This window comes from Doryrhamphus excisus, linkage group LG9 (assembly GCF_037039965.1).
Source record: "Doryrhamphus excisus strain RoL-2023G ecotype Guam linkage group LG9, RoL_Dexc_Guam_v1.1, whole genome shotgun sequence".
Lineage (NCBI taxonomy): Eukaryota > Metazoa > Chordata > Actinopteri > Syngnathiformes > Syngnathidae > Doryrhamphus > Doryrhamphus excisus.
In genome coordinates this window covers 14,117,491-14,138,207 of record NC_136365.1, presented here as the reverse complement: position 1 = coordinate 14,138,207, position 20,717 = coordinate 14,117,491, and the positions used below count along the sequence as shown (strand labels likewise).

At 43.0% G+C, this 20,717-nt stretch overlaps 4 protein-coding genes across 8 annotated transcripts; 1 reads left to right on the top strand and 3 right to left on the bottom strand.

The window, feature by feature from the left end:
• Positions 1 to 10: 10 nt before the first annotated feature.
• LOC144894415 (uncharacterized) lies at positions 11 to 5,200 on the bottom strand. Its single transcript, XM_078793455.1, has 9 exons — positions 4,928 to 5,200; positions 4,747 to 4,819; positions 4,333 to 4,641; positions 4,169 to 4,273; positions 3,975 to 4,089; positions 3,003 to 3,112; positions 2,770 to 2,918; positions 486 to 1,771; positions 11 to 410 (listed from the first exon to the last, which is right to left on the bottom strand). The coding sequence occupies exons 1-9, from the start codon at positions 5,002 to 5,004 to the stop codon at positions 328 to 330; spliced, it is 2,307 nt and encodes a 768-aa protein (XP_078649581.1). The 5' UTR covers positions 5,005 to 5,200; the 3' UTR covers positions 11 to 327.
• A 117-nt stretch (positions 5,201 to 5,317) lies between these two features.
• On the bottom strand, positions 5,318 to 13,326 carry LOC131136360 (uncharacterized). 5 transcript variants are annotated; one of them, XR_013628123.1, is made up of 7 exons: positions 12,652 to 13,187; positions 12,225 to 12,580; positions 12,001 to 12,141; positions 10,372 to 11,802; positions 9,327 to 9,384; positions 6,067 to 6,420; positions 5,318 to 5,985 (listed from the first exon to the last, which is right to left on the bottom strand). XR_013628123.1 is itself a non-coding variant. In XM_078793457.1 (6 exons), the coding sequence occupies exons 2-5, from the start codon at positions 12,558 to 12,560 to the stop codon at positions 9,334 to 9,336; spliced, it is 1,959 nt and encodes a 652-aa protein (XP_078649583.1). In that variant the 5' UTR covers positions 12,561 to 12,580; positions 12,652 to 13,187; the 3' UTR covers positions 5,318 to 5,985; positions 9,327 to 9,333. The 5 variants fall into 5 exon arrangements, 4 of the variants coding, with proteins under 4 accessions (XP_078649583.1, XP_057939139.2, XP_078649582.1 ...); XM_078793457.1 differs by lacking the exon at positions 6,067 to 6,420; XM_058083156.2 differs by lacking the exons at positions 5,318 to 5,985; positions 6,067 to 6,420 and adding an exon at positions 13,303 to 13,326 and having other exon boundaries at positions 7,561 to 9,384; positions 12,652 to 12,769.
• LOC131136409 (group XIIB secretory phospholipase A2-like protein) lies at positions 5,680 to 9,621 on the top strand. The gene is made up of 4 exons (XM_058083166.2): positions 5,680 to 5,996; positions 6,325 to 6,413; positions 7,698 to 7,863; positions 7,932 to 9,621. The coding sequence occupies exons 1-4, from the start codon at positions 5,753 to 5,755 to the stop codon at positions 8,048 to 8,050; spliced, it is 618 nt and encodes a 205-aa protein (XP_057939149.2). The 5' UTR covers positions 5,680 to 5,752; the 3' UTR covers positions 8,051 to 9,621.
• A 697-nt stretch (positions 13,327 to 14,023) lies between the features above and the next one.
• Positions 14,024 to 20,669, bottom strand: LOC131136396 (uncharacterized). Its single transcript, XM_058083158.2, has 4 exons — positions 20,482 to 20,669; positions 18,774 to 19,416; positions 18,592 to 18,684; positions 14,024 to 18,018 (listed from the first exon to the last, which is right to left on the bottom strand). Exons 2-4 carry the CDS (start codon positions 19,374 to 19,376, stop codon positions 16,867 to 16,869), a joined length of 1,848 nt encoding a protein of 615 aa, XP_057939141.2. The 5' UTR covers positions 19,377 to 19,416; positions 20,482 to 20,669; the 3' UTR covers positions 14,024 to 16,866.
• Between the last annotated feature and the right edge of the window lie 48 nt (positions 20,670 to 20,717).

Genomic DNA, 20,717 nt, shown 5'->3' with positions numbered 1-20,717 from the left:
GGTTGGGGGAAGGGGGGTTGCTGTTGTTATCTTGTAAATTGAAAATTTCTCCCAAAATTGTGAGTAGTGTAGGGAAAAACAAAAACAGCTAAAACTCAGTTTTCAACTTTTCCGTTTTTGCAGGGGCCAGGGTCAATTAAAAAAAGGACGTCCCTGATGGCCCCCCAGCCACACTTTTGAAACTCCTGCTGTAAATGATTTCCCCAATTGAAACAGGAGTCATTCAAGCAATATTTCTAATAGTCCTCATATAACTACAGACACTTGCGGGGCGGCCCCCACTTGCATACAGCCACTGCCATTAAAGAGTCTTTGAATTCCATCCAGCTACTTTCCATCTTTTGTAAAGGGGCTGAGGGACAGGAAGAGCGTTTTCAGGACTGAACCGGAGGCGGCTTTTGTTGAGGAATCTGCATCATGAAAAAGACACGTCATTTCAGAGTCCTCGTTGGTGTTGATAAGGTAAGCAGCGGGTGTGTTCTTACCAACGTGGTCTGGCAGGATACCCAACTGTTGATGGGTTGCAGATGCACGTGGGCTGCATGGAGTTTCTGATTTGCTCTCCCCTTGCATCGGCCCGTCGATGACGGCTAGTAAGCGACAGTCTTTGTTTGCTGTAGGAGTGATTTTATGGGAGGTCGCTTGCGGGATCTCTGTGATGCGACTTAGAGCACCGTCTGACCAGATTGGGGCATTGCTACCTGGCTGCCGTGACTCCTGTGGAGTGGAAGAACTCATTGAATGGTGCGGCTGAGGTGGAACACACGGCAGAGGAGCGGTGAGCTCACTTAGGGGGGTTGCAAAAAGGTTGCGGAGAGACCCGGCACAAGTTGTTCTTTCACTGGGAACATGCGACTGAAGCAAGCCATGAGGGCTGACGGGCTTTGTTGAAGTGCTGGTGATGTCGTTGGCAAATAGGCTTTTAAATGGTGTTTTGGAGGGTGTGGAGTCGAGAGAATCTGTGATTCCTGCAGAAGAATATTCCAGCGGTGTCCCAGACTGGGTGTTTTGTTGCTTTAAAGAATCTTTGACTTCAGTGGAAGGAGTGAAAGGAGCATTGTCCTCTAACCGAGTTGACTGCTGACAGAAGGGATTGAAAGGCTTGCCTGAGGCTTGGGAATTATTTGTGAGATGTGATCGATGTGGCCTTGACGGTGTGCGGGGGTTCGGTGTTGATATGGCAGTCGGCGGGCTTGAGAAGATGCTTTGAGAAACATCCTTGCTGGATTTGTGACTTTGACCCCCGTCTGCAGAGGATGCCACATTAGTTGGACAACGAGGGGTGTTAGGACATGCTGTCATGTATTCTGCAAGCGATGCTTTGCAAGAAGAAGCCATTTCCTGGTTGTCATACCGAACCTCCTGACGAGCTAACGTCTGTTTGAGTGTTTTTTCCTGCACTTTGCCGGCACCGTGTTTGGCAGGTAACACACCCGTGACATGAGGCATAAGATGCAAAGCAGAGTTATGCTGTCGGGTAGACACCCTGAGGACAGAATCAATGGTGTAAGGAACGTTGCTAAGATTTCCTGAGCTGCTGCTGATATCAGGAGGAGAGCCATCTTGACTTGGAGAAGTTTGGACGGAACTAGACAATGGATTGTACAACTGAGGTCCTCGCAACACTTCCACGGAATAACCAACAGGGGCCTTGGGAACCAGACAAGATGGTGCATGTGGTTGAACATCTTCCTCAGGGGGGGTCGCATCCTCGGTCCGACACAGCCCTTCCTTGCCAGCATTGGATTCTGCACTGTTATAGAAGTTTAACCTGAAGATTGAAAGCAGAACACATTTGTGACCTGTACACATCTCCAAGTCTACACAGAGTCATTCCGGTAGATTTTCCAGTAGGCAACCTGGACCAACCAGATGTCATCAGCTATGTGTCCGCCAGGCCCTACACCTCCTGGTCCAGATGTATTTTACTTTATTCAGCCATTTTATAATATAAATATATAATATAAGTCACACTTTTTTTTCATAGGTTGGCTGTTCCTGCGGCTTATAAATGAAAAAGTGTTTGTTACATAAACACTGGACACCTTTTCTGTTCATGTTTATTTTTGGTGTAGCCAAATAACCATTGTGCTAGCATATCTTACACCGACGGATGGACGAACGGACGATTTGTTCATCTCCAAGAGAAATTCACAGATCCAGCAGCTTACAGATTTGGACAACACGGGGGCATGCAGGGTTCAACAAAATACAGGAATGGAACTATGTAAAGTAGTATAGTAAAATAAAATAAAAAATAAGGTACAAATAGCAAGAACAGTAGTGCAAAAATATAAAAAAATTAATAGCAAAGCAAGTAAAATTCAATGCAAAAACCTCCATCAAGTGCTGCTGTGCAGGAGATGTTGTACAGCATATACATGTGCATATTGATTTAGTGCAGTGTGTGTGTTAATGTCTGTTTTGGTCAAGTAGTTTGGAAAATAAATTCCCCGCAAAAAATATGACTTATACTCCAGTGTGGCTTATGTATGTTTTTTCGACCTAATTATGCATTTTGGCCTTTTGTGACTCACAGCCCAGAAAATACGGTCTCGGCCTAAGCCAACCACAACTCAGCATAAATTGAGTCAGTATATTTGCTGTATCAATATTTTGATTGAGAATAGTATTTATTGGAGAATTACCTGCCGGGAGAATGTGACTGCATTTTCATGTTTCATTTGATAAGAGAATTTGGGGAGAAAAACACATAACCCAAATAGCATGGATCAACTGTATTTTCAACAATAAGCTTAAAACACACACCTGAAAGGCTGCTTTAATTGATCAGAAGCATGACGTGGAGCATCAGCTGGATCCACAACTTGTGTGACGTCCGGCTCATCGGTCGTGGCTGGCTGAACCGAAGGCTTCGGTTCAGCTTTTTTTACAAGCTCATTGTCTCCCTTTATTACCTGGAGGAAAAAAACATTGGAGCCCCTTGTCATTTCCTAAAGAAACATTCCACATTTGTAACTAAATCAACTCGTGTGACTCACCTCATCCAGCAATTTTGCCGTAATGTCATCAAGCGACTCATGTGAGAACATGCAATCCTCTCCTCTGGTACAGCGTCCTTTATGATGGAAAAATTTGCAAGGGAAGGACTGTGGACACTGATTAAGGATACAACTGGAATGGAAGCGTGTGGCCTATCCTTGGCTTGCAGGGTATACTTCCCTGCATGCCTTGTGAGTTTGACATGAGTATAAAATAGTATTATATTGCATGTTGTTTGTGTGCAAATGTCGGTTTCCATACTGAAAAATCAATAGGATGTAGGGCCATGTTTACATTTTTAAACAAACCAATGTAGATGTTTTTTTCTTTAAATATTAAAAGAACAAAGACTGCATCTCAGCTTTGTGTTATCAGTGACACAGCATATTATGAACTTTTTATCCTTTTTTTCCCCCATTTGTACTTTACAAATATATATTAATTTTTTTCTGTGAATATCATGACTATCATAATATTTAGACTTTATCATAATAAACATTTTCATATTATCACTTTCTTCCTACTTTATTGTATGTAATATTATAACTTTGTTTTGTTTTTCCCGTAGTGACTTTTTTCAATTTGATGCTATTTTTATATTTTGACTTTACTCTCAATATTTCATCCTTATCGCAAAAACTGTTACTTTTTTTTTTTACTTTTCTTGGATAATCATATATTTAGAATATGCCTACGGGTTATTCATTCATTCATTTTCTACCGCTTATCCTCACGAGGGGTGCTGGAGCCTATCCCAGCTGTCTACGGGCGAGAGGCAGGGTATACCCTGGACTGGTGATCAGCCAATCACAGGGCACATATAGACAAACAACCATTCACACTCACATTCATACCTATGGACAATTTGGAGTCGCCAATTAACCTAGCATGTTTTTGGAATGGGGGAGGAAACCGGAGTACCCGGAGAAAACGGCCTACGGGCTATGTGATTGATAAAAAGCAAAGGATATTGTGCATGAACGGACACCTCTTCCCTTGAATGCAGGATCCTTGCACATAATACTTGCAATGCTGTTTGATGATATCGTTGACAGGTTCTACATGCTTCATTTGGCAGCTGTCACCCTGCAGAGCCGGGAAGGAGGGGAAAAAATCACTTCTTTTTCGACAGCCACCTTTCTAGAGTCCTTATTTCATAACCCACCTTAATGCACTTTCCAAAAAGGAAATGTCGGCATATGATCTGTCCGTCAAAATCCAAAGTATTCTGCCCTTTAAATTCCGGCGTAAACTGTCGGACTTTGACCACCTATGATGAGAAATGAGCATAATGCAACCGCTCCTCTAAATCCTATCAAGAAAGCTCACCCGGGTATGGTTTCTGTTTTTACTGCCTCCGCCATGTTTCTGTGAGTTTCTTGTCTGATGCCTGTTCCCTCGACGTTGACCCTCCTGATGGACTTCCTGTTGGGGTGCATTCACATTCAGTCTGGTTTTAAAATGCTGGCCACTGTAATGTACCTTCTTAGCATTCTTAGATGCCGTCGTCTGCTTTATGAATCCACCGCTGGCATGTTCATAGTCACGGTCACGGTGCACTTTCACACCCTTGGAATCACCATTTGGGGAAAATGTACCAAGGTAGCTATTGGTTCCCTGGGCCTGCTGATATTGCCTCTGAAAGATAAATCAATTGGCTACATTATACAGTGCTAAATACAATACAAGTCATAATTTACGTTTTGTGTACTGCCACTGACAGAGTTTGAACATAGTTCATACCTTTGTATTGGGACCAGGTTGGTCGCTATTCCTCTTTCTTCCCCTGCTGCTTTGAACATGGCCAGTATCGTTTCTGAATGATATTAGTCACATTAATATTCGCGAGACTTAATTAATCATTGTTGATATTGATTGTTCAAACGGAATTTCAATAACATCAAAGAGCAGCAGCAACAACTACCTGAACGTACTAGGTGGTTGACTCGGACGCTTCACACAGACGTCTGACAGCTTTGAAAAAAGGTTGGCGAATGCCATCAGGACATAAAAACGAACCAACCGATTGTGACCGCCACAATTTTTTTATTAAAGTCAGCGCTTCTCCGTCGCTTAAACGTGACGCCAGTGACGTCACCATCTTGTCGCTTGAATATTACGTCACAAAGCTCTGCCGCGTTCGCGGTACCTCGGAATTTTCCCATTCCCAGTTTAGCGCCATTCTCTGCAATCAGCCTAACAACTCCGTAGATAGATTATAAAATGCCGGGTGTAAACAATTATGTAGTTGTGAAAATGTGTACAGCTATACAAGAAACAAGCAAATGTATAAGAAAAAACAGTAGGTTGTAGGTTGTAGAATAAGGCCTTTTTATTCCGGCTGTCAGTTAGAATTGACATGGCTGCGATCTGGTCATTCTTGATCAGACCTTTACATGAATATTAATTTTTGTTGACAGTACTTATACATTGAATATTTTCATAGTTAGAGCATAGAAAATCTGTTCAAATACAGGTTTTAACAGAGCCCTCTAGACATAAAATAACACCCCATAACCTTTAAGCTACTTTTTAAATGAATAGGTTTCATTACAGTGCATATAAGAATCATCCAGAATGATTAAAGCTCTACAGGTAATCAACAAAATGTGGACTTTGTTCTTCCACATGTGAGGCTGTCCTAACGTCTGGCTCAAAGTTCAGGTCATGTAGTTGTCATTCGTGCCCCCCCCCTTCATCAGCCTCTTTCTGACAAGGTTCATTTGCACTGAACCGCCTGAGCTGCAGGATGAGACGCTGGGCCAGAATCGCGCCCCTCCTGCTCTTGCTCTTCTACAGCTCTGTGGCTCAAGAACCCGATGAAAGGGTGGCATCGCCTCCACCTGAGGCATCCAATGGTGTGGAGGAAGAGAACACAGACTGGGGCCTGAACTCTCTGAGAGGAAGCTTCGAGGCAGTCAGCGGCTACTTTGACTCAATGCTGGAGTTCATGGGCGGACGGGATGGACTCTGCCAATACCGCTGTCGATATGGTAATTTAGAAACAATTCAGCAAGTAACCTTTCCATGTTCAGTCATGTTTTTAAAGACTATGATACTAACAGGCTTTCCAAGAGGCTGATATTGTGTTGTTATCATCTGGACTGTGGCCTCAAACCTGATAGGACGCGAATTTTAGATAGCTCAGCTTACATGCTTGTCCGTATCAATGGATGATCATGGAATGTACTGCTGATCGAAGGAATTCACAAAACAACATGCAAATGAAATCCATAGCAGGATGACCCACACTTGCCTACAATCACCACAATTGTGTATCAGTTACCAATATCTGCTCCAATTGTGCAACATTTTGGTCAGGTAACGCTCCTCTTCCACGTCCTGGGTACCAGATGCCGGAACCTGATGGGTGCAGCTCCTACTTCTTTGGTCTTCCTGTTCCAGAGGGGGTATGCACTTCACAACGTTTAAGAATGAAGAATCAATTTCATGTATTTCTAAAGGTAGAAAATGAGATGAATCTACTGTACATTCCTAGCGCTGGTTGGCTTGTCGTGGTTGGGACAACCAGGCTAACATAAAAAACAAGAACTGATTATGTGTAGTCCATCTCAGTATTGCATGAACTGACTGACTCATTACTCAAGTAATCTTTGGCAGGTTTGTTTCGTAGTCAGTCAGTAGACTGTAGTCTTTAGACATTTTCTTTTGTGGTCAGACTCCAGACAATATTTAGTTTTTGCCTGTTTAGATTCAGCGGACTATAGATTGTGTTTTGTTTCCTGTAGTCAGACTATCAATGGTTTGGTTTCCCATAGACAGACTACAGACCTAAAGTGTGTTTCATATAGTCAGACCATCAATGGTTTGGTTTCCCATAGACAGACGATAGACCTACGGTATGTTTCATATAGACAGACTATAGACCTACAGTGTGTTTCATATAGTCAGACTATCAATGGTTTGGTTTCCCATAAACAGACTATAGATTTACGGTATGTTTCATTGGCCAAAGGACACGCTAAATCTGTGTGCGTTAAATCAACGCTAAGTCATCGTGCACACGTTGGCTTATGACGCGATTCCACATTTTGTTTCATACAGACTATAGCCTGTCAATAGATTTGTTTATTGTCCATATAGTCAGACTTAGACTATTTTGTTTCATATCACCAGCTTATAGATTGTTTCACAGACTATACACTGTTTGGCTTCGTATAGTCTGACTATACAGTAGGTTGATTTTTCATAGTCAAAATATAGACTAGGCGGCAGACTAGTGGTTAGCGTGCAGGCCACACAGCTAGGAGACCTGGGTTCGATTCGATTGCATGTTCTTCCTCGTGCGTGGGTTTTCTCCGGGTACCCCGGTTTCCTCCCACATTCCAAAAACATGCTAGGTTAATTGGCGACTGCGGTGTGAACGCCTCTCACCCGAAGACACCTGGGATAGGCTCCAGCATGTGAGGATAAGCGGTAGAAAATGAAAGAAATAGACTGTATATTTTGTTTTCGTAAGGTCAGACTACAGACCACTGTTTCGTATCGTCAATTTGCTACCTTCATTTTTGCCATTGGAAAGGTAAAAGTCAAAAGTTGAAGAAAGAGGAAGCGTAGTCCCACGTTTATTTTCCACTTTAAACAAAACTCCAGACATTTGGGCCTTGTAATTTAAATGGTATTTTGTGGCATCAAACAAAATAAGGGAATGAGCACTGTATGTTGTACTTCAGATGGACATGGGGATCCCCGCCATGACCAAGTGTTGCAACCAGCTGGATATATGTTACGACACCTGCGGTTCTAACAAGTACCGCTGTGACTCCAAGTTCCGCTGGTGCCTCCACAGCATCTGCTCAGACCTCAAGAAGAGCCTGGGCTTTGTGTCCAAAGTAGAAGGTTGGTATTACTACACAGTCTGCAATCCCACATCGACAGTGAGGTAACCTATGCCATTCTCTCGCCAGCATGTGAAACGGTGGCAGACACTTTGTTCAACACGGTGTGGACTCTAGGCTGCAGACCCTACATGAACAGCCAGAGAGCATCATGCTACTGCCAAGGGGAAGAGAAGGATGAACTCTAAACTCAACTGCATTCGTATTTATATCACAGTAGAGGTCCGGCGTTCATATTTATGGTTAGATGTTGTGTTTTACATGAGGATTTGATCAGGTTCCATCAAAAGCGTTTGTTTTTGCTCTTTGCAACATGATGCAATGATCTTAGAAGCCCTTCAATTGTCATTTTGGGAGTGGGGTTGTACATGATTACACATCGTATTAGTGGAATTTGATTAGCCTAGGATACAGGCCATTCCAGTAGCCTATCAGGGTTTATTATGGATCTAACAGACACTATTGTCTCAAATTTTTTAAGGTTAATATTACAATTCTCAATTGAAGTAGCCTTTGGATATTTGAATTAAAAAAAAAGAATTTGGTACATGTTCCTAGAGGATGCTTCTTGCCACTAGTGAAGGCACTAATATGCATTAACACAAGTACAAAAAGTTCACATATGACTCGATTAAGCGGTAGTAGAAAGTAGGACATTGGGGCACAGAGTAGAGCCTCTGCTCCTTCACATCGAGAGGAGCCAGTTGAGGCGGGTTGGGCATCTGGTCCGGATGCCTCCCTGGGGAGGTGTTCCAGGCATGATCAGACAGAGGACACACTGAGGGGATTATGTCTCACTGCTGGGCTGGGAAGGACTTGGGTGTCCTCCTGGTGGAACTGGAAGAGGTGGCCGATGACTGGGAAGTCTGGGCTTCCCGACTAGGAATGTTGCCCCCGTGACCCGTACCCTGATAAGCGGAGGAGGATGGATGGAGAATGATATCCTAAAAATGAGTTCGGGCGACAACCGCCCTACGATCTGAGCCATGAGAATGTTGCCTGGAATGTTAAATGTACAATTTCCACCAATAGGGGGAGACAGATGAGAAAAATGTTTGACAACAATGAATGATGGAAATATATATTTTTTTAGAATACCCCTGATGGACTGATAATTTAGTCCAAATTTGGAAAATCATTTTAATGTGTAAATATCACATTCACCAATCAGGATTCAAAGTCCTCATACATCACACATTTCTAATAATAAAATGTTAAAAATACTTCAAATGATTGGCAAGTTTTACCATATACACAACAACTCCTTAATGACCAATTTCATTCATATTTTTACAGTCATATATCACAATGTTTATGACACTGAACTGTGTCTCCTCGTGTTTGCAGCCGTGAAGCAGGAGCTAATCATCAATTCATCAATGTCACACAATGGCCAACCCTTAATCGGCTGATGATCATGCCCATCCCTGATTCAAACGGAACAGTAGGTAGCAAGCTACTTACTTGTGTGTCAGGATTTTGCCTTGGTGTGAGACTTGTTCTTCTGGTTAAACGCTTCCAACTAAAAGAAAATGCACACAAACAATAAAATGTATGTCCATTGATTAAGTACATCCTGCAGGCTACAATAGCTTGTTGTAATAAAAGGTTTGTCTTCACCGATTGAATTCTGAACGTTAGGAAGTATTTGGTGCATCACCAAATGGCTAACGTGCGTAGACTACAGTCTGAAATGTCACGTGACGATACAAGCTGTCTGCTACATCCTGAATTATTTTTCATTGCTGGATTAAATGTCAATGACATCTACAATTGTGATATATACTTGGGTGGAATCAATTCAAACGGACTGTTTTGGAAAGCCAAGGAAATCCAGCTGGAATAGGTGCAGATTCTGGAAGACCTAAAAAGCTTTCGGCATGGGTTATTGTGTGGAGCTGCTCTTTAGGAGTCCACAATTCAAAACATTCATTCATTCATTTTCTACCGCTTATCCTCACGAGGGTTGTGGGGGTGCTATAGCCTATCCCAGCTGTTTTTGGGCGAGAGGCGGGGTACACCCTGGACTGGTGGCCAGCCAATCACAGGGCACATATAGACAAACAACCATTCCCACCCACATTCATACCTATGGACAATTTGGAGTGGGCAATTAACCTAGCATGTTTTTGGAATGGGGGAGGAAACCGGAGTACCCGGAGGAAACCCACGCATACACGAGGAGAACATGCAAACTCCACACAAAGAACCCCTGACATCACTTCCTACACACACCCCACTCTGGTACCTTGGAACCGAAACACATTTATAACAACAAGTCTTATTTCCTCTTAATATGTCTACCATATTGGGTAATAGAAGTGTGACAATAGGTTTGTTATTTCATGTATATAGGGCTCTGATTATGTTCAAAACCGTATTTTAAAAGGCCGTACACAGGTTTTCTGTGTCTAACTAAATAAGGAAACCTTCTGGAACCAATTACCGTACTGAAACATTAGAATTGGAATATGTAATGAAAAGAGCAGAATGAGCATGTTTTACCAACCTTTTTTCTCAGGTTCGCCTTAATTTCCTCATCTGTAAGTAGTCGTTTTCCCTCTTTTGACAGCTCGACTTCTGGGCATTTCTGCCCATGCGTAGGCTCCACTGTCTTCGGAGGCTCACTTGTCCGTTTCATTTCGATGATATTTGTACTGGCCTTTGGAGCCCACAGAGACGACACATTTGTCGCCGGTTTAATTTCCGTATTTGTACTGGCCTTTGGAGCCTGCAGGGACAACACGCCTTGCCGTTTTGCCTTCCATCTGAGCCATTTCTCTCTCTCAGCTTGCCTTTTCTGGATACTCTTCTTTTTCCACCTTTTCGTAGCAGGCTGCTGTTTGGCAACCGGCTTTAGAAACCGCGGCAGGCCAGTATTTGGGCCAAACTGACATTCACTCAAAGACAGGTCTGGATTAATCAAGAATACATCTGGAAGGGAATGGTGGTCCTGGTATCTTAATCTAGGGTCTACGGAAACAGCAGTGGGGTCGAAGTGGTAGGGGCCCGATGAGTAAGGAGAACTGACGGGGTAATTTAAAGTGCAACTGGCACCCTGAGCGGGCGTCCAGCCACAAATCATGTCCCCGTTGAAAGGAGCATTGCATTGTGGATACTGAGGCACACTGTAAGCAGGAAAAGTATCACAATCTGGATGGGAATGTGGGTGAGGGGGTTTGACCAAGGCCATCCCGTCTTCATTGTTGCCAGCAAAGCGTGTCTGTGCTTCTGCGCCATCTTGGTTGAGAGCAGATTCACTGCACTCAGAAAAAGACTTTTCCTTGCGGCGATCCATAGAGTTTCTGCTGTTGGAGCTCCATCCGCCGGAGGGACTGCGACTCCGGCTCCGAGAAGATGACTTCCTGCTGGTTTCACAGGAGCCCCTTGAGGCCACCTGCCTGCTCTCGTTCCTTCTCCCATACAGCCTCTCTTGAGTCCGGTCTGTTAGTTGGCTCATCTCTTCCACTTCCAGGCTCAAGCCCAGAGTGTTGAGGATGTTCTGGAGCTGTTCACACCTCTCATCAACCTCTGCTACTTTTTTCTTCTCTACTGTTGGAGTAGATGTGGATCCAAAACTCTCTCTTCTGTCTTTTCTGTGCTTGTCATCAGAGAGAGGGCATCTCTGGCCTGGGGAGTGCTGGCAAGTGGACTGCTGCGTCCTCTCTGGTGGCAACGTTCCACTCTTGCCGATGGGCGTACCCAGAACCTCCTTGACACCACAGGGCTGAATGTTGAAGAGTTGGTGTTTTAAATGAAAATCTTCGCTGTCATCGTTGACGATCCTATTGAGCAGGTCAAGGTCGACTCCTTTGTTGAGCAAGCTGAGGAAGCGCTCAAAGCCTTTGTTGGCGACGCTCTCCTCTCGGGCTGCAGAAGTAACACTTTGACGGGGAGGGGATGGTGGAACAGGCGGTGTGGCGGCCCTGTGATTAGACACCTGGCAGAAGATCAAAACGAAAGATGGGTAACTCCATCAAACCTGCAATCACTTTTCCACACAAAGCCCTTTATAATAAAAAAGTTTCATCTAAAAAGTGTTCAGTTATGTTGCCATTGACTAATATTTATCTGAAACATTTATGTACTGAAAAGAAATACTAAAAATGTGTTGTATGATGTTGACAAAAGTACTAACCGGGTTCTTTGATGGAGTTTTACTGGGATGATCACTTCGATGCCGCCTCATTAGAGCTTTCACTCTCAGCTTCAGGAAGTGATGATCTTCCAGCAGCACCCGCTCTTTGCTGTGACTGGGCGTCATCTTGAACATCTTGCACTAGAGGCAAATGGAAATCAACATGAATCATCACAAGAAATGTAAACAGCTGATAGATAGGTTGGTCATTGTTTGCTTCTTACCTTTGACAGGAAGCTGGGAGAATGTTGCCGCTGCAAAATTGTAGTTACCCTGTCCTTAAGGGGTGCACTCATACAGTCCAGTGATGGTAGTTCCGTATCAATCTGTTCAATTTTCATCTGAGCAATGGCAGTTTTCTTTTGCAGGATCTGAACTTCTATGTGTCGAAGCATACTCCTTTTTCTGGCCAGCTCTGCATTATCGTCATCATTTTCCAGAGGTTCCCCAGAATGTGCATCCTGGCTGGAAAAACTGCGCGGATCGTTCACTCTCCGGTAATCTGGATTCACATTCCTCTGTTGGTAGTGTGCAAAATCTTCCCAATCAGGCCGATCCATTCTTTAGCCAAACCCCCGTCCTAAGAAGTGGGACTACAGATGAGCCGTGACAATAAAGCACGTTAACATGCAAAATGTCCCCCGTACTTACCTTCGTTAAGTACTAGCGATATCTGTGCACACCCCCACCGTGCTACGTTGAACCCGACATTTTCAGGCAGACTGTTCTCCTTTCAGAGAGCAACGACTCGACGCTGCAGCCAATACAACTGTATCGCAAATAAACGAACAGTACAGTAAAAAGTACCGCGGGTACGAGTATCCAGCCAAGGTAAAGCTCGATTAGCTTACTTGGTAGCAAACACGTTATATCTGACCGTGAACGCACGTCAGACGTCCTGGTTCGTATTCCGGAAAGAAAATATGTTTCTGAAAAAATACTAAATGGAATTAAATTAAATGGAAAAATGTGAAATGGGAACTTTGCATTGGCAAAAAATCTCGGTCGAGGAAAATAGCTTGATACAGTGTATGGTTACAACCAACAAAATACTTCTATGACGGTCCATTTGGAGGGTTACTAGGTCACAGCGCCCCTACTGGGCGGAGGAGAAAATGGCATCTGCCTTTGTATTTATATGCGTAGTTCTTTTCACTGCAGATGACTTGTTAAAGCAAAAATAAACGCTGGTATGTCTATTTCCGCTGCACGGCGGGTGTAGAGGTGTACCCCACCTCTAGCCCAGAGACAGCTTAGAAGATGGATGTCTATTTCCACTCAAAAACACATTAATCCACTTACCCATAATGACAGATGTGACTCAACCAAACTAAAGCACAACAAAAGTTGGTCCGTGTTTTTCCATCTCAAATCCATCCATCTATCCATTTCTATACCGCTTATCGTCACTAGGGTTGTATTTGGGTGAGAGGTGGGGTACACCCCGGACTGGTGGACAGCCAATCACAGGGCACATATAGACAAACAACCATTCATACTGACATTCATACCTATGGACAATTTGGAGTCACCAATTAACCTAGCACCCACTCGCCACACATCCTCTATGAATATACTAAATGTTCATACATTTATCGTTATGTCCTTTACATGAATAGTCAAACCAACTCACAAACTCACTACACTGCATGAACAAGCTTGTGATACTGTCATATGATGTCTGGCTTATGATCTCTATGTATCTTTCAACATTAAAGAAGAAATAATGAACTTTGTTGTCATTTTCTGTATTGGACTCCATCCATTTAGTGAAATGTAATTTACTTCCTGTATGCGTTTAAACCACTGTAATGAATAAAAAGCCACAAACAAAAAGAGCACCCCAACATAGAAAACGGTGTGAGGAAATGCAGGCGAATTAATGCGCTGATTTTTTTTGCTACATGTTGGGGGGGGGGGGGGGGGGGGGGGTCATGTTGCCACAAAGACAATTTCAAACCATTTAGTTTCAGAAAATGTATAACATACATATTATTTACAGCAGTTTTCTGTGTGCTTTTATAAAAAAAAAAAACAGTGCCCAAAATGTTGATATCATAATGTATCACATTCAATACGTTTACATGAAGTCCAACAGTTGGATTTTCTGACCTGGGAGGTAAAAGGCCATGTTAGCAGTGTAATCCATTGTCAAACTGGGGACAGGAAACTTTTAGGCACCATGATAGAAGAGTGGAAAATTAAATGTGGAAATAACTACATCAATTTTTATGTAAATGCATATCTATTTCCTTCACAATCCATGAAAGCAGACCTACTACCTTTGTGTTTTGGGAAAAACAACATCTTCGCACCCAACAGCTTTGACTTTGGAAACCAGTGATCAACATGTTTGCGTCTTTTCTTTTACGTTGCATGCCTAACCGCCAACTGCTTGTGTTTAGCTTAAATTGATTTGGTCGTCTAGGGCCAATTTCGATTAATCGACACATCAAGCTTCAGACGATTTGACTCAGAAAATAATCGTCCTCACCCAATGCCTGAAGTCAGACAGAACATGACCTTGTCAAGGTGTTTTGCAGATATGTTTGAAGTGCGTGTAACCGTAGCTAATGTCAAGTATCATTTCAGTGTTTAACATATACGTGTATATACATATACTGTGTGTGTACATATACGCACACGTACATATGAAGAGGTTGCAACCAAAAGGCGCTAAATCCATTTTGACTGATTTCGAGAAAATCATTCATTCATTCTCAACCGCTTTTTCCTCACGAGGGTCGCGGGGGGTGCTGGAGCCTATCCCAGCTGTCTTCGGGCGAGAGGCGGGGTACACCCTGGACTGGTCGCCAGCCAATCACAGGGCACATATAGACAAACAACCATTCAATTAACCTAGCATGTTTTTGGAATGTGGGAGGAAACCGGAGAAAACCCACGCTTGCACGGGGAGAACATGCAAACTCCACACAGAGATGCCCAAGGGTGGAATTAAACCCTGGTCTCCTAGCTGTGAGGTCTGCGCGCTAACCATTAGACCGCCGTGCCTCCCTCGAGAAAATCAATGATTTTTACTTACGCACATATCAATCTATTTGGTCATCAAGTCTATATTGCAAATGAAAGAGCTATCAATATAGGTCATAAAAATGCATGCTATAAAAATCCTGCACACGCCATGTATTTTATATATATTTTTTAATTATTTTTTTTCGGATTTAGCGCCTTTTGGCTGAAATAAATTTGAAGTCACCTTTAACTTCTTCAATGGCATTGTTGTAAAAGAATGTAAGGTGCTTTAATGTGCTATGCTAATAAAATAATTACAACACAGAAGCCATTCTCAACATACAATACACCCCCCCCCACACACACACATGCACTCGTTCACCTTCACACATTACAGAAACAAAATGTTATAACCTACCACTAGTACACTGTTACTAATTTTGTTAAGATATTATAGCACACATTAACATCATCCACATTCCATGATTATCAACTTTAACACAACTCAACATACCCAATTATACAAGACAATGGTACAAGACATGTCATACATTGCAGGTGCATTCAACTTGTAGGCTGCAGTAGAGCGACACATGAAAAATATCAATTTGCAGACAATAATAAAAAATTTATTAAAAGCAGTGCTCATATTTGACTGCACCATGAAGGTGACAGTGACAAAAATCATCTCATTACAAACTCTTTACATTGTATGTTTTTAGTACAAGTAAAATAATGTTTCTCATGAAAGTTGGAGGTGTCAAGGTAGAGACATGCCTTTTATGGCGTAAAAAAAACTTCCATGTTACAGAATACTGTAAAAACACAATTTGTGTTCTCCTGAATTGCATAACATATTGTAACTATCATACGTGTACTTAATGTACACAAACAAAACAGGATGCGCACTGATACTGGCTTTCTGTATGTGCAGTGCCGATGGGAAACTTGGGCCAATCAGAATAAAAAAATAAAGAAAGGATTTTAGCTCCTTTTGGTTGAAATCTGAAATGGAAATAGCGCCTTTTGGTTGAAAGCATAAATTTCATATCACTTTTTTTCATATTTTTAAAAATGATTTCAAGACCAAAATATGTGATTTGGATACACATGACAGATGTCTATTATACTCATGAAAAACATGCAACTTAGTGAAAATTGGATTTAGCGCCTTTTGGTTGCAAGCTCTTCATCTAGTATACATACATACACTACCGCTCAAAAGTTTGGGATCACTTGCAAATTTCTTTGTTTTCCAAAGAAAAACACATTTCATGCATTTCACAACAAATTTTATCCATTTCACAAACAATGAAAATTAATCACGTGATTTTCAAAGAAGGATCTACATTTTTGCACAGAGGCCTACTATCAACAACTGTCAGTCCTCTGCATCAATCTCCTCATATAGCTGCCAATCCAAGTTAATCATTTTATAAGGCTAATAGATTATGAGAAAAGCCATCTAAAAATCTAAACTAAAACTAAAATCTCTTACCATGCTGTTAACTACTCCCTTCAGAGAGCAGCACAAACTGGGTCTAACAAGGACAGAAAACCGATGCACAACTGTGCAAGAAGACAAATATCTGAGTGTGCCGTTTAAGACAGAGATGCCTCACAGGTCGTCACCTGGCAGCTGCACTAAAGAGTACCTGTCAAACACCAGGGTCAGTATCAACAGTGAAGCCGCGACTTCAGGATGCTGGACTTCATGGCAGGCTTGCCAAGAGAAGGCCATATCTTAGACTGGCCCAAAAAATGTCCAAGTTATCCCAAACTTTTGAGCGGTAGTGTATATATACATACATATATACACAGTGTGTATTTTTTAGTCAGTGACACATTCATTTGTATATAAAGTTCCACAGCATCCAATTTTAGCATTCTTTATCAGGACTTTTTTGTTGGAATTACCTGCAAACAACGAGGCCTTGACTGCTTTTTGGACTTGGGTGGAGTGTTTACAGGCAGAACTTGAAAATGTGGCAGGTGTACATGCAGCGGCTGAATGTTATTCATATGAGCAAAGGGCAAAGTGTAAGGGGGGGGGTAAGTGTAAGGCAGGAAAGGAGGTCGACACGTGAGAGGGACCAGGGGAGGTTGTAAAGGCAAAGAGAGTCGGGGAGGCAGTAGAGGCCTCAACCCCGTGTTGGAAACATTGGGAGTTGGGTACCGCATTGCGGGGTAATTCACTGGAGGACAGCCTGGCCTTGGCGGCATACTGGCTGTGATATTTGAGGAATTCCGTTCTTGGATTTCATATTTCTGGTCATCTGGTAAAGACCCAGAGCTTGTACGGACCTGGGCTTCATCCACCTTTGGATCGCTCTGAGCGCTGTACGAGTCCCTGTTCGAGGAGTGGTTCCTCCATGACGGGTTACAACTAGATCGTCTTGATGAGGAGGATGATGATGATGATGATGAAGACCGGCTGTGACGCCTTGGAGAATAGGCTGGCCTTGTGACCCTTTGTCTGCTTCCTTGACTCTGGTAGCTCCAGTCGCTATTCTTCTTCCCGTATAAGCGCTCCTGGATCCGATGCGACATTTGACCAAGTTCCTCAAATCCCAAATCCATCCCAATGGCCTGCAAAACGTCCCGCATTTGCTTGTGCTCATCATGTGTGAGTGCTTTTGTCTCCAACGCAGGAGGCAACCTACTGCTGTTGTAGTCCTGTCCTCCATCATGCCTCCGCGCTACGTCACGAGACAGAGAGCTTTCCTGTGGGCTGCAGGACCTGAGACGCCGCTGCGGAGAAGGTAGCATGTAGCATTTTTCTCTTGCCACGTCTCCTTTCCAGCTCCTTATGTTTAGCTGTGCTCCCTGCTCTCGGTCTGGAAAACATGGATGTCGTACTACATTCTGAAAAGATGCTGAGGACTGTGGTTGAGCAGGGCCTCGTGCAGGGCCCCGCGTAACAATCTTGCTGAGCATGTCCACATCCACGCCTTTATTGAGCACATCAAGGAAACGTTGGAAACCGTTGGTCAGCTTCTCCTCCTTGGGTGCGTCCTCGCAAGGCTTGGTCTCACGCTCAAAAGACTGATGGAAAATGGACAGAGGCAAGCAGTTCATGCTACTTTTACCAGCACTTGATTGGACATGCACTTTACACTCCAACACCTCATTTGGACGACTTACACAATCTAACACCCAGGCAGTGCAAACGCTATCAGTCAAAATTGAAGTTACTTTAAATGTATAAATAATAAAGATGTAGTTTAGGGGGCAGCTGCACGGCGGTCGAGTGGTTAGCGCGCAGACCTCACAGCTAGGAGACCTGAGTTCAATTCCACCTTCGGCCATCTCTGTGTGGAGTTTGCATGTTCCTCCCCCATTCCAAAAACATACTAGGTTAATTGGCCACTCCAAATTGTCCATAGGTGTGGAATGGTTGTTTGTCTATATGTGCCCTGTGATTGGCTGGCGAATCTTCCTTGCCTTTATCTTACTTTGTTTAGCCAGTTTCATGCTTGGAAATGTTTAACTTGGGCATAGTATTTGTTAAGTTAGCTTTTAAACAACAGGCCATATTCAAGCATAAAACCACATTATTTATGAATATACTTTTGAAAAAGTGACATTGTTTCATCTTTACGTGCAAGTTACACCCACCTGTTTCATAGATCCATCAAACAAGTTTCTTGCTGGAGTCTGAAGATGATCTTTCGGACAGCTGTTTTTCCTTTCTCTGGATTTGGCATCTCTCTATACATGTGGAAAATTATTAATTTTTACACAATTGTAACATAATTCACATTACAAAGCACGACCAACTTGTGATGTAAGCGCTTTACCTTTGAAGAATCATCTTGTGGACATGGTCTGGTCTCAGGTGAGTAACGGTGGTTGCTTCCTTGACCGTGTCTATCTTGTCGTCTGCGTGTGGAATCGTCCGGATGTTGGAGCCGGAAAGCCGATTCTTCTGTTCTATGCCAGTTTCTGGACTCTTGTGCATCCTTCCGGTATCTGACATCCTCCTGTGGTGATCTGGGTTTCAAGTCTTTAGGTTCGTGCACATGGGAAAAGTTGTCCAGTGACGGTGTGTACTTTTTGCCACCAGGTCTATATCTGTTGTCACCGTGGCTGTCGTCTGTAAACCGTCCCCTTTTCCTTTCACTCCAGTCAGGGGCAGACTGCAGTCTCCTCTTGGGGCTCTTCCTAGCCATGTCTCTATCTCTGCCCCCTCTGTCTAGGGACTCTTTAGTGTACAGCCTTAGTGGCGAGTCACTGTAGTTTGTACTTCGACTGCTCCTCTGTGCTCTGCCATGTGTATAATAGGAATACCACGGCATAGTCTGATGGTCTTGCCATCTGTCGTTGTAGTCGTCCCTGTGTCTTGTGTCTCTGTCGCCGTGGTGCCGCCTTTGACCGCCATAGTCAGGCCTTTCCGAGTGCATCTTCACACATCAAACCCAGCATGTGATTCAATGGTAAACACTGTGAGGAAAGAAGGGTAAAGCGGCATTAAAACTGAAAACCTGTTTACGACCTTCTAAATTCACATTATTAGAGCCTTCTGGACATGAAATAACACCCAATAGTCACCCATACACTTGCTTTGCACAATATAGTTCACATAAGAGCTAGTATGACATAAATAAGACATAATATAGACTCACACATTAGCATTGGGATAGTTCCTTGTTCTTTAGGTACTTCCTATTCTGTAAAGTAATTCCTGTGGTGTCTACTGTCTCATCAATGCAACAACTAGTGACCAGTTTAGAGTATTATCGGGTCTTTGAAGGCATCATCTGAATGTTATAGGTATTTTAGTTCAGTTTGTTTTTCATTTTATGATTGAAAATGCTTAATATGAGGCAAAAAGAATATCTAATTTGCTTAAATATGCATATCTCTTTGATAAATAACACGTCATATTCGACCACGAAATTGCTATAATTCATTGTTTTTGAAAACCACGAAGAGCGTGAAGTCGCGGAATTTGAAGCGGCGAGGGATAGGATTGCTGTACTAAGACTACTACTACTACTTAAGACTGTGACTTTATTTTACGTTATGTCATGCTGAACACCTTGTGTTTATAGTGGAAACACCTACTGATACGGAGAATTGCAGTGGATTACTTTAGGTACATCTAATGTAGGGGCGTCCAAGGCTTTGTAGTCTGTAGGTCAATATATGCTAAGCTAAATATATGCTAACTCAATTAAACTACACATTGTAGCCTCGCCAGCTGCAGGTACCAAAGCAAATTAGTGTCATATCTGATCATATTTATCTTTGACAATGGGTTATTTTTATAACATGTTCAAAAAACCCAAAACATTTGCGGGTCTAATATAGTTCCTGTGACAAACATTCTTTGGTTCAAAAGAATTAGTTTGAGACCAAAGTCGCAACTCGGTTATGACTGTCGTGTCCATCAAAAACAGCCTGGTAGCATTGAAAGGTGAGATGCTAGTACAGACGTGACTGAAAGCCGTTAGCCTTGGCTAGCAACACTCAACTCCTAGTCGGGTCAAGTCACGTTATGGTTACCTTTCCAACAGGTGACTACTCTTGGAGACGGAATCTTTTCGGCCGCGGTACTACGGTGTTATTGAACAAAGAACTTATTTGCATCCAAAGAGGCAGGTTATCAAGTAAGCACTGAAATACACCCCGGCACGATAGTTTATACTCTGGTCTCCATCAGTTGAAGAGATTCTTGCTGCGTCGCCCTCTGTCGGTCGGAGGGTGAATAGCGTCTGCCCGCCTGCTTGGCGGATTCAGAT

Coding starts and splice junctions, on each gene's coding strand:
- LOC144894415 (XM_078793455.1), bottom strand. CDS start 5,004: ATGGCATTCGCCAACCTTTTTTCAAAGCTGTCAGACGTCTGTGTGAAG. Junction 2,919..3,002: donor CGGCAAAATTGCTGGATGAG/GTGAGTCACACG, acceptor TTTTTCCTCCAG/GTAATAAAGGGAGACAATGA. Junction 1,772..2,769: donor CAATTAAAGCAGCCTTTCAG/GTGTGTGTTTTA, acceptor TTCAATCTTCAG/GTTAAACTTCTATAACAGTG.
- LOC131136409 (XM_058083166.2), top strand. CDS start 5,753: ATGAGACGCTGGGCCAGAATCGCGCCCCTCCTGCTCTTGCTCTTCTAC. Junction 6,414..7,697: donor GTCTTCCTGTTCCAGAGGGG/GTATGCACTTCA, acceptor GTTGTACTTCAG/ATGGACATGGGGATCCCCGC. Junction 7,864..7,931: donor CTTTGTGTCCAAAGTAGAAG/GTTGGTATTACT, acceptor TTCTCTCGCCAG/CATGTGAAACGGTGGCAGAC.
- LOC131136360 (XM_058083156.2), bottom strand. CDS start 12,560: ATGGATCGGCCTGATTGGGAAGATTTTGCACACTACCAACAGAGGAAT. Junction 12,142..12,224: donor CTCCCAGCTTCCTGTCAAAG/GTAAGAAGCAAA, acceptor ATTTGCCTCTAG/TGCAAGATGTTCAAGATGAC. Junction 9,385..10,371: donor AGGCGAACCTGAGAAAAAAG/GTTGGTAAAACA, acceptor ATTTTCTTTTAG/TTGGAAGCGTTTAACCAGAA.
- LOC131136396 (XM_058083158.2), bottom strand. CDS start 19,376: ATGCACTCGGAAAGGCCTGACTATGGCGGTCAAAGGCGGCACCACGGC. Junction 18,685..18,773: donor CACAAGATGATTCTTCAAAG/GTAAAGCGCTTA, acceptor CCACATGTATAG/AGAGATGCCAAATCCAGAGA. Junction 18,019..18,591: donor TTGATGGATCTATGAAACAG/GTGGGTGTAACT, acceptor ATTTTCCATCAG/TCTTTTGAGCGTGAGACCAA.